Below are 18812 nucleotides of genomic sequence, written 5' to 3' on the forward strand. Positions count from 1 at the left end.
TGTCTTCTGGCACACTTTCTTCTCGTCCCTGCTGCTTACCTCAGAACAATTCCTGAGAGATTGTGGCTACAAATGTCACTCTGCTGCTGCTGCTGCTGCTGCTGCTGAACTGAACTTAAATTACCTAGAGGATGTGATCATCTCTGTTCCTTTCTGTTTTTAGGGAATGATACGGGCTCTTACAGAGCAGTGTTTCCTGAAGACAGAGTGGTGCCAGTAGGTTCCAATATGACGTTCTGTTGTGTGTGGAAGAAAGGAGAACACCTGGACTACCTGACGTATGACATTCAGGTCTTGAATTACACTCGACTCTCCAACTGGAGCGTGTCAGGCCACGTCCAAAACGCTATACCTGGGGGTTCTGGCAAAAATGTAGTTTGTCGACTGGATGGGATTAAATATGAAGGAAGCGTTCTCTTTGCTGGCTGTAAGTATATAAACTTTCGGAATGGTAGCTTCTCTAGTGATAGCTGCAAGTAATGTCTGAATCGGGAGAGGCTGCGAAAGCTCTGGATTGGTGGTTGAATTGGAGAAGGCCCAATAAATTGCATGAATCCTGGAGACTCTTTGGGTGGGTGGTTCTTATGTCTGGGAGATGGGCAAGCTTAGCTGTTCTGGATTGGGTTTCACTCCCTCTGAAGGAGCATGGGGATAACTTGGGGATCCTCCTGGATATACAGGTGAAATTCAAAAAATTAGGTTCATTGGTTTCAGGAATTCAACTTGAATGGTGAAACTAATATATGAGATCGACTCATGACATGCAGAGTGAGATGTGCTTCTGCTTCTCAGAGGTCCAGTCTTGCTCAATTTGCAACCCTTGTTTTGCTGATTTCATTGAATATTCTAATTTTCTGAGATTGTTAATTTGGGGCTTTCATCAGCTGTACGCCATGATCATCACAATGATAACAAATCTAGGCTTGACATATCTCGCTTTGCATGTCATGAGTCTATCTCATATATTAGTTCCCCCTTTGAAGTTGAATTAGTGAAATAAAGGAACTTTTTCACCATTTTCTAATCTTTTGAGTTTCACCTGTATCTGTGTGACTAGAGGCCCAAGTGTCCCATGTGGCTAGCAGTTCCTTTTTACCAGCATTGTCTGGTTCCCCAGCTTAGATGGGGATAGACTAGCTACTCTAGTCCACGCGCTGGCAACCTTGAGGCTAGATTACTGTAATGTGCTGCCCTTGGCTTGTTTTAGAAGGTCCAGCTGGTGCAGAATGTGGCAGACATATTGCCGGGGTGGGCATCTGGTTGGCAACATTGGACGCCATTGCTAAAACATTCACACTGGCTGCCCATCTGCTACTGAGCCAGGTTCCAAGGGCCTTGTTTTATTCTACAAAGCTCTAAACAACCTTGGTCATAGGTACTTCAGGAACTGCCTGAATCCTGATATTCCAGCTTGATCATTGAGATCATCTTCAAGAGCATTGTCAGCCATTCCCTGAGCTGGTGAGGCTCAAGTTTAACAAAAACAAGAGAACGGGCCTTTAGAGTTGTTATTTTCTGGAATGCTTTGCCAATAGAGATTCAGCAAGTGCCTTCTCTTTCAACTTTTAAACGCCCAATGAAAATCTTTCTGCTTCAAAGAACTACACAAATTTTAGAAGGCATCTGAAGGCAGCCCTGTATCAGGACATTTTAATATGTTTTTATGTGTGTTGGAAGCCGCCCAGAGTGGCTGGGGCAACCCAGCCAGATGGGTGGGGTATAAATTATTATTATTACTATTACTATTACATATTTCCATGATAGCTAGCTGATTCTGATTTCTTCATATGTTTTTTATTGCATGATTTTATGTGCACTTGTTGTAAACTGCTCTCATTTCTTTTGTGAATAGTAGTATATAAATAAATAAGCAAATTTCAGATTTCTGTGATATCACAGAAGAGACCTTCTGGCTTAAACACTAACTTCTGAAAATGAATGTTGAAAAGGGTTCAGCAAGTGTGTGCATGTATATTTTAACTGCTAACACACACCCCTCCTTTCTTCTTTCCTTATAGACCCTCCCGATGTTCCTCGGAATTTTAGTTGCGAAACCAGGGACTTGAAAAAAATAACCTGCTCTTGGAAACGTGGAAGGTCCACTTGGTTATTCGGCCCCCAAAGAGGAACATATTACAGATTTTCTGAAAGGTGAATGTTAACGGTCTCCTTAAACATGGTACAGTTTGCAGGCATGTCTTGTGAGATACCCTTTTATGGATAAAAAGTGCCATTTGTTTTAAACTGCTTTTTAAGTCTACAGAATGGGGCTTGTCTAAAAACAAGAAATCTAAAATCCCAGCAGTAGAGTTTGCTTGCACAGTTCATAGTGCTATATGTTCCACATATCTGAACTACGATGGGTGGAAATTATTCGTGCTGATTCTTTTTTGCTAAGCTCAGGATCAGAAACAAATCTCAGGGAGTTAGTAATGCTCACCTTAGAGGAGAGTCGAGCATGAGAGGCCCCTGAATTCTTCTGTAGCTCAGATGAAGTTGTCGTCATGAGAAGACTTAAGGAGGGAATCACAGGAGAACTGATTGGTTGGAACCAGTGGCCACCCCAAAAGGAGACCCAGTTAACCCAAGCATGCTCCACAGAGGAGAAGATGTTTGCCCTCTGGTCCAAGTTTTCCTTGCAGATAGCTATTCAAACAGTCATCCTCACAAACCAACACAGCAGCTCTCTCAAAAACACACACACCCTCCCCTCCTTGGAATAAGAATTGCCCATGGGGGTTAGATTCTGGCTACCACCATTCCCCATCTCCCACCACAAAGTAGATATTCAAAGTAATGAATAGAGATATGGAAGTGGCCACCGAGACCATATAACACTGGTCCTGAAAGACCTACCCTGGTTCCCAGTATGTTTCCGAGCGCAATTCAAAGTGTTGGTGCTGATCGTTAAAGCCCTAAATGGCCTTGGCCCAGTGTACCTCCACCCCCATTGTTCAGCCTGGACACCGAGGTCCACCTCCAAGGGCCTTCTGGCAGTTCCCTCCCTGTGGGAAGTGAGGTTACAGGGAACCAGGCAGAGGGCCTTCTCGGTAGTGGCACCTGCCCTGTGGAACGCCCTCCCGTCAGATGTCAAGGAAATAAACAACTGACTTTGAGAAGGCATCTGAAGGCAGCCCTGTTTAGGGAAGTTGTTAATGTTTGATATTCTATCATGTTTTTAAAATTCTGTTGGAAGCTGGCCAGATGGGCGGGGTATAAGTAATAAATTATTTTATTTATTTATTTTATTTTATTTACTTCTTTTCTGAACTAATGCTATGGGAATGAAGGAATGTCTTCCCATATCTAAATAAGGCACATCAGGGGCAGCCCAAGTAACCCTACCCTGCATAATCATTTGAAAGGCAGCTTCCATCAACTTTGAGGAGCCACGGCCCCCTCAAATATTTCATTGAGGGGGCAAAGCCCCTGGGAGTTGGCCTCTATGAGGCACATTAAGTCACCTCTTCTTAGGTGTGCATAAGGCAGCTCCATATGTTCCTATAGCTGCTGCTTTTCTGGCTGTGTTGACCTCTCCACGCCAATCCCAGCTGCTGCTTTTTCCTGGCCTTGTTCACTTGAGTGATCCTACCCCATCAGAGAACAGAAGTATGCCCTGATGACATCTAGTCAGTCAAACTTTGCTGTGCAGTAACAGCACTTAGGACAATATAAACAACAACAAAATCGTTGTGCCAAAAAATGGTTTAAAAGATAAGGCCCTCTTGGCAATGCTGGGAAGAATTTTACGAAACCTTTAGTAGTCAAAATCTAGCCACTGCTAACAAGGCCCATTGATAGTCCCTGGGGCTCAGCTAAGTTTTTAATTCGGGTTTACTTAGTAAGAATGGAGGAAAGGAAAAATGAAGAGGAAGTAAATATTAAAAATATTTTGTGAGTACATTAGCTGAGCCAAGATAATTACTCTGCATCCTTAAAAATGAAAGTAAAGATGTACTTTCTACAATTGGGGGTTTAGTTGAGAGGAACCCAGGACTTCTAGGTTCTTTCACACTTAAATTAAACATCTTTTCATGAACGTTCCCCAATTTTCTTAAAGCTGATCTGACGTAATCTAACTATATACATCTTCAGCAAATAACAAAAGGCTTTGAATTAACTTTTTATCAAAGGTATTGCTTGGATATTGATCTTTTCCCCCCTTTAAATTTTAAATTTGCAGTGTATCTGGGATTAATGTTACACTTTTCCATATAAAATCCAACGTAGAATATAACTATACGATTCAAGTTCTGAACAACCAGACAGTCTATAATTTCACAGTCCAAGCTTCCAATCAACTTGGTCAGTCAGCAACCTCCCTCTTATTTGATATACATCGTAAAGGTAAGAATCTGTTTCTTGGGCTTACTGTATTTTAGAAGTTCCCATTCAGTAATCCGTGCGCAACCCTATAATGATCATTTTCCAAAAACCCAGAGATATCCCATGTATGTATTCAACGTTCATTATGTAGTTCTTCTCTGTCTCAGTCAGAACTAAAGCTTATTTTAACTGTTTGTTTTAACCGCTGGATTTAATCTGATCATTATAGGGGCATCCTATTCATATATTCAGGATGCAGGTGGCGCTGTGGTCCAAACTACTGAGCCTCTTGGGCTTGGGAATCAGAAGTTCGGCAGTTCAAATCCCCGTAACGGGGTGAGCTCCCATTGCTCTGTCCCAGCTCCTGCCAACCTAGCAGTTCAAAAGCACACCAGTGCAAGTAGATAAATAGGCACCACTGTGGTGAGAAGGGGAACGGCGTTTCTGTTCGTCATGGTCCTCCGTGCGTGTGCCGGTAGCTGGCCACACGACCCAGAAAACTGTCTGTGGACAAATGCCAGCTCCCTTGGCCTGGAAGCAAGATGAGCGCCGCAACCCCATAGTCTCCTATGACTGGACTTAACTGTCCAGGGGTCCTTTACCTTTTACCTTATTCATATATTCTCTAAGGCTGCCTTGAAATGGCCCTTCTAATTGGGCAGCCTAATTTGCAGACCAGAAAATCAGGGCATTTCAGGCACCATCAGAGGTGAAATTCTGTTGGTAGATGCCATTAGTGAAATGACCTCATCGCAAACTGTCATTTCACTATAATGGCACCCACCCACAGGTGGCAGCAGTGTCCTGTCCCACAAATTATGTCCTTACAGTGGTGCCTCGCAAGACGAAAATAATCCGTTCCGCGAGTCTCTTCGTCTAGCGGTTTTTTCGTCTTGCGAAGCATCCCTATTAGCAGCTTAGCGGCTATTAGCCGCTTAGCGGCTAAGCGGCTATTAGCGGCTTACAAAAAGGGGGAAAAAGGGGGAAAACTCGCAAGACTCGCAAGACATTTTCGTCTTGCGAAGCAAGCCCATAGGGAAATTCGTCTTGCGAAGCGCCTTGAAAAACGGGAAACCCTTTCATCTAGCGGGTTTTTCGTCTTGCGAGGCATTCGTCTTGCAGGGCACCACTGTATATACCTTTATTACCAGGCAATTGGTGGCTCCCTTCCGCCACACTCCCAACTCCAAGCCAGATGTTTTCTGTGGATCATTTTTTACTCGGTGTTAGGTTGTTCTGCCCATGGGAGCATACTTCTAAATACTGGAATGGAGAGGAGCAAGGTGAGTGCAGGGCAAACACACCAGCAGAACCTATCTGATGTTGCTGCCAGGATGTTTGCATCCTGCTGACCTCATTGCTCCCTTGCTGCTACCCTTCTGTGTCCTGGTGTCCAGCGGTGGCTAAGGCAGAGAGACGTCAGGCAAGCGATACTGCACCAAGTGGCTTATGTGATTCTCCTGTTCCCTGTTTTATCATTGCAACAATAACCCTGTGCATTAGGCTGGGCTGAGAGACTGAATGACTCAAGGTCAACCAGCAACTTTCATGACTCGGTGGGTATTTGAACAAGGGTGGATTTGATTTAAATCACTAGTCAGTAAGACTTGATTTAAATCATTTTTTATAGAAAGACTCATTCTTGCTAATATAATCTTAATGTTGACAACCAGATGAAGGTTTCATTTTTGGAATAATAAATTTTCAGAGTAGTTTTTACAGTTACTGTATATCAAAAATTACTGATTTGGTTATACTATTAGAAATACATAGACCAATAATTATGGAATTTTTGTGAGGTTTAACAGGTTCACTATTTTTCTGCTGTGCTTTATTGGAAGGAGAAAATAATCATTTCCTTAATAACAATTTAAACTATTTATTTAACCAAAACAATAACATTATAGCATATGCATTCATGTTTGTTGACTGATGTGGTTAAACACATGAAAAACTTAAACAAATCCTTATTTCCTGATGTATAGCCTTTGGACTATAATGTAACTTAAACAGAAAATTATCTTTAGAATTTTTTTTCCTCCAAAAGCATTTGATTTTAAAAATCCAATTTAAATCAAAAAAATCTGATTAAAATAAAAAAATCTGATTTGTTTTACTTTTTTTTTAATCATTCATTTTTATCCACCCTGATTTGAACCCTAGTGTCCCAAGTTCTCATCCAAAACTCTAAACCACTACACCACACTGGCCCTCCTTTAGCCCACCTTTCCGTACTGCACCTAGCACATGTTTGGCATGAAATAAATAAAAACAAGGATTTGTTTTTAACACTTTGCATCTTTTTTTTCACCAGTTCATCCAAGACCACCTTCTCGGTTCACTGTGAGGAACGAAAGCCCAACTAATGTCACTTTGTCATGGCACTTGGATGGCAATTTTAAGCAAATCAAGCTGCAGTGTCAGGTTGAAGTTATTTGCGAGGAGAAACAGGTAGGTGTTTTCTGGTTTGCCTTGTACATCAGTGGCGTTTTATAATAACTGGGTTGTGGGGTTTTGTTGTTGTTTTTACAAATTTATAAGCTGCTTCGCAGCCTAACACAAGTCAAAGCAGTCTGCAGCAATGTGAAATGTGAGATAAAGTAGAAAGTCTAAAATTAATCAAAACCTATTGGCCAGCCTGTTCCAGTGTTGCCTCTTACCGCTGGGTACCTATTGGCTGGGAAAGACCCGTGTAGGATCCATGCCTATGTAATAGCATTCATCATTTGCAGAAAGCCCACAATTGTGGGATTGAACGCTAGAGGGAAGACAGTTTACCACATTGCTGCATTATATAAGAAATAAGCCTATAAGCTTCATGGGTCCAGAATCTATTCTGAACTCGTCTTGCTGCAACCTCCCTCCCGCCCCTTTTTTGTTCAATCTAAAGCACGATGTATAGAAATGATAACTGCCTCAAGGTCCATAAATAGCAACACCCTAGTGGTCCCGGGCCCTAAGGAAATTAGATTTGCTTCAACCAGAGCCAGGGCCTTTTCAACAGTGGCTCCAGCCTGGTGGAACGCTCTGTCTCATGAGACCAGGGCCCTGCAGGACCTGATTTCTTTCCGCAGGGCCTGTAAGACAGAGTTGTTCCACCTGGCCTTTGGCTTGGAGCCAATTTAATTCCCTCCCCCTCTTTCTTCTTTCTTTTTCCTTTCTCCTCCTGTGATGAGGCTGCATTTTAATATTTTAATGTTTCAATATTTTAATTGTTGTATTTTAATCTTGTTTTTAAGTTGTATTCATTCAACTTGTTTTTATTATTGCTTGTTAGCCGCCCTGAGCCCGGCCTTGGCTGGGGAGGGCGGGGTATAAATAAAAATTATTATTATTATTATTAGTAGTAGTAGTAGTAATAGTAGTAGCAGTAATAGTAATAGTGATTTATAGCAGCCCAGTACTTTTTGTCATAAAGAAATTTCATTTGTTTGTTTAAGATGAAAAAGACCCTGAATGTGCTGCTGGATGGTGCAGAAAACTCCTTTTACACAACCTCCATGAGCAAGTTGCATCCCTACACAACATACACTTTCAAAGTTCGCTGCTCAGCTGCTCCACCCCTCTTCTGGAAGTGGAGCGACTGGGTCGAGAAAACGCGGCACACAACCCTGCAAGCCCGTAAGTTTATTGTATAATGGGAGAATCCACGGCCCTCCAGATGTTGCAGAAGTGACATGTCCCATCAGGGATGGAGAGAGCTGGAGTCCAACAACATCTGGATCCCTGGAGTAATGGAACATTCTGAAGTATAGGCTTCATCAGTCCTCTTAATGAGTCGGGAAAAGTGAGCAAGAAGCTTTAGGAAGACCGTTCAAAATCTATTCCTTAATGAAAACACACCCGGAATATACAAGTGTGAATTTTCAGATTACAAATATCTGCCCACAGAGCTTCATTTTTTCTTCTTTTTTTGTAAATTTTATAGCTTATAAAATTCTGAGATTGAAGCCATAGCTCCAGTGCAAACTTAAATTGCAAGCTATCTTCATCGGTCCGTTCTAAGAATTACAAAACTAATAGTTGCGTAATAAACTTACCGGAACCAATTAAAATGTTGCAAAGCAGTGGGCAAGCCTTTGAGTTCACCATAACACTTTTTTTCTACACCCACCCTACAACCCCATGGGCAACCTTCCTCCGAAGGAAACCTCAAACAATTAGGGACTCTTACAAGTTGCTAAAAAACAAACAAACAGGGGTCTCTATGACATTTGGGGTGAAGAAAACCCGGGAGACACCAGCCTGACCGGGCGCCATGACACGGTGTCCAGATTAGATGGCATTCTGCTCACACAAGGTTTGATACCCTTGGTTGAATCAACAAACATAGGTAGCATTAAAATCACAGACCATGCCCCAGTAGAAGTTACCCTTAAAATAGGAGAAGAAACACAAACCACCCCATCATGGTCCTTCAGTCCCATTCTAACCACAAATAAACAAATTGGAGAGAGTCTCACAAAAACTCTCAAACTACTTCAAAGAAAATGATATTGACAATATAACACCCCCCCCCCACTATGGGATGCAATGAAAGTGGTCACCAGAGGAGCTTGCATAAAAGAGAAAACATCCTTAAAAAACAAACCACCTCAAAAATTAGCAAAATAGAACAAGACATCATGGCCCTCTCATCATGCTACAAACAGGAGCTAAAAAAACTCCTTAAACTTATAGAACAGAAAAGTAGGGAACTAGACTCCCTAGAAATCAACAAAACAATGATCAACATTCTATACTCAAAACAACGCTTCTACAAGTATGGAGGGAAAAACTCCAAACTGTTAGCAAACATATATAGGAAAAAATCACTCAAAACAAGAATATATTGCATCACCAAAAAAGACGGCAACTTAACATTCTGCCCTACACACCTCCCATAACCCACCCAAGGAGGAAATCAGAAAATTCCTAGCAGGACTGACCATGCCAACCTTAACTGATGAGGAACAGGAATTCATGGACAGTACTATCACCCCGGAGGAAATAGATACGATCCTCAAAAACCTGAAGCCACACAAAGCCCCAGACCCAGACTGCTTTATAGCAGAATTCTATAAGAAATTCAAAGAACCTCTGATGCCTTACATGACCCGCCTGTTCAATGACACCATAAAAGGGGCCCCCATTCCTAAAACCTGGATCTCCTCAAAGATAGTCTCCATCCCAAAACCACTCAAAGACAGCCTCAAAGTAGAATCATACCGCCCAATCTCATTAATAAACCAAGACTATAATATATTCATATTAATCTTGGCCAACTGCCTAAAAAAATTCCTACACAAGTTTATAGCCCCAGACCAGACTCACTTTGTCCCTGGTCACAATATAACAGACCCCATCAGGAAACTACTGAATCTGATAGAACACAGCAAGGCAACTAAGCTCCCACTGACAATTATGTCCCTAGACAGCCTCAAAGCTTTTGATTGCTTAGAGTGGAAATACTTATTAGCAGTACTAGCATGAAATTTGGTCCCAACTTCTTACAAACCCACAAACAAATATACTCCTGAGTCTCAGCAAAATGCAGGACTAACAGTATAGACTCTAATGCCATAGCAATCCAAAGAGGCACAAAACAAGGATGCCCACTGTGTCCCTTCCTATTCATCCTGGCTCTGGAACCTCTAGCAATCTGAATGTGAGCAGCCACAGACAAGGGAGTGGAAATAAAAGGCAGAACTTATAAATTAGGGCTCTTTGCAGACGACCTAATGGTCACAACACCAGACCCCATAAACACAGCAGCCTCCCTAATCAGAGAACTCAACATGTTTGCAATGTGGTTGGGCTTACAGGTAAATTTTGCAAAATCTGAGGCTATGTGCTTCAACACCCTCCTTCATACCCAAAAAGAATTTGCCAACATCACCAAGATAAAACTTTGCTGCACCATGTTCAGATACCTAGGGGTACAAATAACCAACAAATTATACCTGCACAACTACAACCCCTTGTGACGACAAATCAACAAAGACTTGAGGAAATGGAACAGCACCGCAGCTTCACTCTCTGACACAATAGCCATGCTCAAAATGACCACCCTCCCAATTTGGATTCTCCCAGCCCAACTTCACAAATGGCAGGAAAAATGACACTCATTTATCTTTTCACACAAAAAACTGAGAATAAGCCCCAAATACCTGCACCTCCCCTCTTCAGAAGGAGGATGGGGAATCCCCAACATAAAAACATACTACATCACCAACCAAGTACGCCACATAATCCCGTATATCCTAGAAGACGAAACGAAAAAATGGGTACACCTGGAGAGAGACACAATTGAAAATACCCGCACCTCTGCATGCCCATTTCTCCCAAACAAACTAAGGAAAATCCCCACAACACGTCACACAGACCATGCTTAAATCATGGAGAGAAGTAGGTAAACTGTCCCCAACCCCATCCTCACTATTTCCCCTAGCACACCACCCACTATTTCACCATGCAGCACAAAACTTCCAGATATAACCTGGCAAGCCAAAGGCTTATACTGCCTAGCAGACTTCTACAAAAAATTACAAACCCATATCAACACAAGACAAACTACGGGACACCCAAATGTCCTGGCTAACACACCACCAATTACATGCCCTCTTAAAAAACAACCCAGTAGTAAAATCAGCAGCAACTAGGCCCTTGACAACCTTCGAAAACCTCCTAACAGCAAAGGGATGCGGCAAAGAGATGGTATCCACAATATACAAAATACTACTCCAAAATTACCCCTCAATGTAATCAAAAAAACAATGGGAGGATGACAATAGCCTTTGAGATTAACCCCACCCAATAGACCAGAATGTGGTCTAAACCTCCCTTTAAATCCATATCAGTGAAAAGAAAAGAACGCACTCTGAAACTCACTTACAGGTGGTACCTAACACTATGGAAACTAATGCTAATATGCCCAGGAACCTCACCAAAATGGTGGAGAGGATGCACCTTCATAGGAACATACATACCTCCACATGTGCTGGGAATGTCCTAAAATCCAACTCTTCTGAACATCAGTCATACAAGAAATATGCAAAATAACTAAGCAAAGTATTAGAAGTCACCCCAGAACTAAGGGAAGATGGCCCTATTAAACATCTTCCAAGATAATAATGCCCACTCACATCATAAGGAGCTCATAACCCAGCTACTCTCAGCAGCCACAAGGATCATAGCCAGACACTAGAGAGACCTGTCAGGAGTTAGCATGGACCAATGGTATCAAATAGTATGGGAAACATCCTTATTAGAAAAACTAATCAATAAACTGACACTGACACCGGGGACAAATAGAAGAAGGCGCCTTCACCCTGGTATGGTTCTCCTTTATCACATACATAGCCCAACATGACGACGAGGACCCACCAATAGCATTCAAATCAATATGGCTAACCTGATCCAAAAACGCACACACACTCCACTCACACACAAAAGCAAATTTTATTTAAGCCAGGGGTTAGCAAACTTTTTCAACACTGTCCCTCAGACCTTGTTGGGGGCCAGACTGTATTTTGGGGAAGAAATAAATGAACAAACAAACAAACAAACAAACAATCAATCAATCAGTCAATAAACAAACAAACAAACAAACAAATTCCCATGCCCCACAAATAACCCAGAGATGCATTTTAAACAAAAGCACACATTCTGCATATGTAAAAACACCAGGCAGGCCTCACAAATAACCCAGAGATGCATTTTAAATAAAAGCACACATTCTACTCATGTAAAAACACACTGATTCCCGGACTGTTCATGGGCCTTAGTTTGCCTACCCATGACTTAAGCCAATCAAAGACAACCAACCACACCCTAGAGCTAGGCCACCCACATCTCTCTCACCACCAAAGAATTACAAGCAAATAGTAAAGAGAACCCACACAAGTGATGCTGACACAAAACCCCACACATACACTAAGTAGAAGATAAGAAGCATTGCAACCCCACCCCACTCATAATTCCCCCCTCCCCCTCTTCCCCCTTTTCTTCATAACCTAACATTGTTTTAAAAAAAACTTTTTAAAATATATAGCAATAACTCTTTTTCCCAGTTTGGATGAGGAGTGGAGGAGAGGTTTTTTTGCCATGATGAAAAAACCCCACTCTGCACTTTATAATAATTACAAAAGTTGATAAGACATTGTGCAGGCTTGGATAGGTTTTGGGATAAAGAAGTATCAGCTGTTTGAGATGTTTCTAAAATGTAAGAGTGCTGGAAATTGTGGGTCGTCTTAAGCTGCTGTCTCTCTTGGTCATTGTTACAATTTGGCAATTCTGTATACGTCAGCTGATAGCAATGAATATTTTCTTGAGTATAATCGAAAATCTCCTCTTCCAGCTCCAACGAGAAGTCTAGATCTCTGGAGAGAGAGAAGTCTTGATGGTGAGACTGTAAACCTCTTTTGGAAGGTATGTGTTCAGCTGCTGTTTTTGCTTTTAATTTGTCCTTAAATTACTGCCTTTCTTTGATGGCTGGTTTGCTAGAAATATATAAATGGGTTGCCCAGCAGTCAGCAAGTAAACTGCAACGAGGCCCAGCTTATAGGGCTGTTTTAAGTACCTTTCTGAAAATGGCTTTGTGAAAGCATGCTTTTCTTGCATACTTCCTTTTCTATTTCCCTTGAACCTGCTATCTCTCTCTCTCTCTCTTTTTACAACAGCCACTACCCGTTTCCAACACAAATGGCTTGATAGAGGCTTACGAGGTGTCTTGGTCCCTGCCAGAGGGCTCCACTTACAACAGGTCGGTTTCTGCACCTGCCAGCAACATCTCAATAAAGCTTGGGGAAAATGATTGTACATTCTCGGTGGTGGCGAAAAACAAGGCTGGCCACTCTCCTCCTTCTCAGATAAACAGTGCAGATATTCCAGTCAGTAAGTATGAGATAAAACTCTTTGTCAGTTGTGGTTTCTATCTGTATGCCCCATTTTTTTTGGGGGGGGGAATGCATGAAATGTGTGTACTTTGTGTACCTATCTCCTAATACAGTGGTACCTCGGGTTACATACACTTCAGGTTACATACGCTTTAGGCTACAGACTCCGCTAACCCAGAAATATTACCTCAGGTTAAGAACTTTGCTTCAGGATGAGAACAGAAATCAGGTTAAGAACAGACCTCCAGAACGAATTAAGTACTTAACATGAGGTACCACTGTATACTGCTAGGTTCTGATGGATTGTTGAACGATGCTTTGTTTGATATAAATTGTTTTAAAGTTATTGTGACTTTTTGTATTGGATCAAACTGCTACTGTTTCATCTTTTTTTTTATTGTGTTTTAATATGTGTTGGAAGCCGCCAATTGGGATGGGGTAATACGCCGGAGAATATGTGGTTGAAATTTATACGTACGCCCTTAGGCCCCATCTGAACTATACATTTAAAGCAATGAAGAAGCCTGGGAACTGTAGTTTAAGGATGCTACGCTGCTAGGAGCTCCCCCCAGTCCCTTTCCAGAACTACAATTCCCAGAGTAGTTTTTAACAGTCAATTCTGAAATTTGCAGCTTCATTAGGGAAATAGTAGTCTCCAAACAACTTTCAGCGCTCTTGAACTACAGTTCCCAGGAGTCTTTGGGAAAAGCCATGGCTGTTTAAAGTGGTATAATACTGCTTTAAATTTATAGTGCAGGTGGGGCCTTAGTTGTATTTGTTTATTGGTTCTAGGGTAGGGGTGAAAAGGTTTGGACTTGCTGGTATAACTGAATATGATCCAAGATACACAGCCTTCATGCTGTTCAAGATTTCAGGGTTACTTTTTTTGCTGTTCACGCTCATTGGCTGAACAAGTTGATGCAACTTTTATGGAGTTATGTAAGCACTCTTGGTGAGTAATACAGACTTGTAGGCTGCTCCAGGTCATGCACTTCTGTGGCTCTGACTGAAGCGAGCAGCTGGCAGTTCTTACGCCTCCTCAGACTCTTCTTAGAAAAGAACTTTTTGAATGACTGGATGCCTTGCTTTGCGTTACCCGCAGCACAACTCAGTTCTGAGGCATTGTGAGTCACAGATCGTAGTCATGGAGGGTGACTCATCCGGAAAGCAGCTCGAGGAATAATAAGCAGGTCCTTTCAGCCTGGGATCCGTTACATTCTGCAAATGCTTTGGATGCCTGGAAGAGATAATAGTGTACTGTATTTGTGTGTTCCTCACCTTGGAAAAGGATATTGTAGAGTTGAAAAAGGTTCAGAAAAGGGCAGCCAAAATTATCAGGGCGGGGGAGTGGAGCAACCCCCTCTGAGGGGGAAAAATACAGCATTTGGGATTTCTTAGTTTAGAGAACAGTCAAGAAAGAGGTGGCATGATAGAGGTTTATAAAATTATGTATAGCATGTAGAAAGTTAATAGAGATTTTGTATTTTGTATTTATTTATTTTTACTATAAAAATCTAGTTGTGTTTAGAATAATCATGTCCGTAATATAAAAAAGACAAACTGAGACATTAAGGAAATCCAAAGGGAAAATATGAAGAACAGAGGATCTGATGGAACGGATTATTAAAAACGCGTGAGGCAAACGGTCTTTTAAAAAAGTCTTTTAAAAAAAGAATAACACTTTTTAAGGTAGATAAGGACAAGATGAAATTATACAATTGAATATAAATATAGATGGGAAACGGCTATGTATAGTGAATACTTATCTACTTTAAAAAAAATTCACTTATGATCCTTTTCTTTTACTACTTTATTTTTTCTTTGTTCTTTTTTTCTTTTTTCCTGATATCTTTCATTTCACTCCTTTATTGTGAATAGCGTTTTATAGAGGTATAAATAACTGTAAATATGAGAAGAGGCAAAGTATTCTCTAATTTTTTTCTTTGGTTAGAGATACACATAGGAGGCATACAGCTCCAGGTTGATCTGCCAGTTGATGCTAGATCTGGCACACCTGTGTAAAGAAAGCCAGGGATCCAGGCTGCAGAAATCATTTCAGTGCAGGCTCTTACATTCATCACCCTCTGATATTGCAGTGGGTTGCAGATGGCAACATTCCAATCGTAGGCCATTACAGTGGTGCCCCGCAAGACGAATGCCTCGCAAGATGAAAAACTCGCTAGACAAAAGAGTTTTCAGTTTTTTGAGGTGCTTCGCAAGACGAAATGTCTTGCGAGTTCTTGCGAGTTTGTTTCCTTTTTCTTAAAGCCGCTAAGCCGCTAATAGCCGCTAAGCCGCTAATAGCCGCTAAGCCGCTAATAGCCGTGCTTCGCAAGACGAAAAAAACGCAAGACGAAGAGACTCGCGGAATGGATTAATTTCGTCTTGCGAGGCACCACTGTATTATGAGGAAGGTGAAATCGTTTGCTTCAGGTGTGTTTCCTCCTCCTCGTTCCATACATTTGGGGAGTTTCTCTCCTTGGGAGATTTCTTGGCTTCCACCTGGAATTGTGCACCTGCAATTGGCAGTTTGTTGCCAAAGTAAAACATTTATTCATTGCATTTCTCACTCAGCAGTATTTCTCCTCTGCTGCCCCCTCCCCTTTCTCTGTAGCAAGCCAGCTCAGTTCTATATTTGGTATTTGATGCTGTTCCAAGTTGAGCAGCTTGTGACTTGGCAGTCGTTCACTACTAGCCCAAGCCATATGGGGAGAAAATGTAATTATACAGTTAATGTAACCCGGAGGTGCTTTTCATGGAAGATCTATTGATTTCGTTGGACCTGATTTCCGTTTCATGCACTTATATTGTGAGAGCCACAGTCCAGTTCATCCAGGCTGCTTTGTCATGCTGATTTGGAGAACCTGATTTTATGCTGCTGTATCCCATTGAACTTCTCACAGAACTTAATCCAATTATCAGCAGCTCCTCCAATTTAAACAGATTTTAGATAGACATGTATTACCAGTCTAGTGTGCTCTTAAGACTCAAAAACAGTGTCTTGCTTATCTCTCTCACATTCTCTTACACCGCCACCCGAAGATCAATACGATATTCCCCATAAGATTTTATTAGATATTTTGTGAGGAAAGATAAAGCTTAAATCTTTCTAGGACGTGCTGGCATGCAAAACTGAGGCTCCTGGTCAAGTCAATCACTCCAATATTTGACCAATATTTCTGGTGGTGCTCCAAACTGAACAGCAAAGCTTAGACTGAGATTACAGAGATCCCAGGAGCTGGTCTCTCTTAAATTCTGGTTGTCTTCAAGAGGGCATGATGCTACACCTCCCATTACTGCCAGATGTGTCCAGCTTTCCTTCTGTGGTTGTCTAAGAAGACAAAAGGGACTCCTTGGTAGTGGCAGCTACCCTGTGGAACAGCCTCCCATCAATTGTCAAGGAGATAAATAACTATACAATTTTAGCAGACATCTGAAGGGCAGCCCTGTATAGGGAAGTTTTTGATGTTTTATTATGCTTTATATTTGTTGGAAGCTGCCCAGCGTGGCTGGGGCAACCCAATCAAGATGGGCAGGGTACAAATATTATTATTATTATTATTATTATTATTATTATTATTATTATTATTAATGGGTTAAAGGAAATAAATAATCTTTATGAGGAAGGATGAATGAAGTTGGGAAGACCCGAATTAAGCATTGTTTGGATTTGTTTCTCTTTAACGAGAGCAGTTGGACCAATTAGGTTCTTTTTTAAAAATATTTTTATTAGGAATTTCAACATAACAATTTATCAAAAACATGTCATCTTCATTTCCCCCCTATTTTACCCACCCCCTCCCTAAAAGAAATACTCACCCTCCCACCCCCCAGCCTTCCCTCAGCTACTCTGTTTTTTCAGCACGTGTTGTTCTCTGCATATTATAAAATTGTAAAGATCCTTCATTTATCTATCTATATGTTACCAATGATAAATTTGTGTATGTTTATTCTGGACCAATTAGGTTCTTCTGTATTTTTATATGTGTAGTTTTATTGCACGTGTCTTCGAACAAATGGGAAATTGGGAAGGCATTGTGAAATGCATTAAGAAGGCCCCAGGGACTAACCTTTGACATTATCAATGTTGCAGGCGATGCCCCAACAGAGATCGGAGTTGCCAAAGGAGATGGTATTTACGTTGCTTGGGAGCTTGACCCCAACGTCACCTGTGGCTATACCGTGAGGTGGCTTCAGGGGCCTGAGCCCAGTGCTGCTGTGAGTTGGGAAACATTTCCATCAGGCGTGTCAGATGCTGTGATCAAATCTGGTAGGAAATAACTGCTTAACATTTGTTTCTGCAAAGAACTGTGCTTGCATGTGAAAGTGAGAATCACCATGATTTAGGGACAGGGCCATAGCTGTCAACCGTCCCTTATTTGGTGGGAAACTCCCTTATCCCAGCGCCGTGTCCTACTGCTATCCCTTAATGATGATGTCCCTTAAATTTCCTGGGTTTCAAAGGAAGCAGCTCTTCTCCTTCCCTCCCTGCCAGCCAGGGAGGAGGGAGGCTCCAACTGTGTTGCTTGGCTGCGTTGCTCACCCAATAAGGAGTCTAAGAACGACTGGGGGGTGGAGCTTGCATACCTTGTGCCAATCAAATCAGCCGCATTGCCTGGGGTCTCGCCTTTTCTCAGCGCTTCCCAGCGGAGAGGTGATGTGGTTTTCCTTGCTGCATCCCCTTTGCCGGGTTGCTGCGCTGTGGGAACCACCGCTTGAGGCTTTGTTTGGCTGCTGGCTGGGCTTTCTACCTTTGGCTCGGAGCAGCTCAGAAGTTGAACATACCTGTGCCCAGAAAATCCCTTATTTTGGCTGCTGATCCCTTATTTTTGAGGCTGCTGGTCCCTTATTTTCAAATCTGTAAGTTGACAGCGATGGACAGGGCATGTGTTTGGGACTCCGCTGTTTTTGAGCAGGAGAGTTTGCATTTCAAGCTGCCGTAGCTAGAGCTTTTTCCTGACCATCCCCCTCCATGATTTTCTGTTTTATGTATTCCTATGTTGAGATAGAAATTACCCTTTTAATGGTAGCTCGCTTGTAAAGTTTGGGTACTTATCCACATTTGTCTCAGGAGAGCACTTTTGTTCTCCAAATGGAGTTTATTCCTTGGCTGCAAGGAATAAACTCCTTTATTTCTTTTCTTTAAAATTTGCTTATTTATGTAAAATATTGATAAACCATGCTTTCATGTAAAAATATCAGCATATGGTATGCAATCAAAGAAACACGGTAAAAAGAAATTAAAAATGCCAGATGTATCTGTAGAATCTGGTTGGCAAAAGCATATTAGGTTTGTAAGCCCTGTCTGAGCAGTACAGTTTTTAGAAGAGATGTAGAAATGATTAGAGATGATTCCTGCCAAACTTCTGGAGGCAAGCAGTTCCACAGAACAGGGCCTGCCAAACCTTATTCAAAGCTTGGCATCTCTGGTTGGTTTAAACTCAAGCAATCCAGGATCAATCTAATCATAGTTCAAACTTGGGGGGGGGGGCTCTGGTTTGTTTAAATATCACAGGCAATTCTGTGGAACTTGAATGCAGAAGTCAAAGCTTCCGATCTTCTTGTGACTGCTATGGAGGCTGAGGTTGGGTGTGTGCAAGTCTCATGCAT

The 18812-nt window shown here is 41.8% G+C and overlaps 1 protein-coding gene across 1 annotated transcript in view; it reads left to right on the plus strand.

The window, feature by feature from the left end:
- Positions 1-18812, plus strand: part of LIFR (LIF receptor subunit alpha) — a 93999-nt gene that overhangs the window by 51620 nt on the left and 23567 nt on the right. Inside the window, exons 7-14 of the mRNA XM_081881748.1 lie at positions 164-427; positions 2019-2151; positions 4184-4347; positions 6641-6777; positions 7767-7947; positions 12665-12735; positions 12987-13200; positions 17296-17472. Coding sequence (XP_081737874.1) covers positions 164-427; positions 2019-2151; positions 4184-4347; positions 6641-6777; positions 7767-7947; positions 12665-12735; positions 12987-13200; positions 17296-17472 — 1341 coding nt within the window. The remainder of the gene's footprint in view (positions 1-163; positions 428-2018; positions 2152-4183; positions 4348-6640; positions 6778-7766; positions 7948-12664; positions 12736-12986; positions 13201-17295; positions 17473-18812) is intronic.

Source organism: Podarcis erhardii (assembly GCF_964252035.2).
Source record: "Podarcis erhardii genome assembly, chromosome: 11".
In the NCBI taxonomy this organism is placed as follows: Eukaryota; Metazoa; Chordata; class Lepidosauria; order Squamata; family Lacertidae; genus Podarcis; species Podarcis erhardii.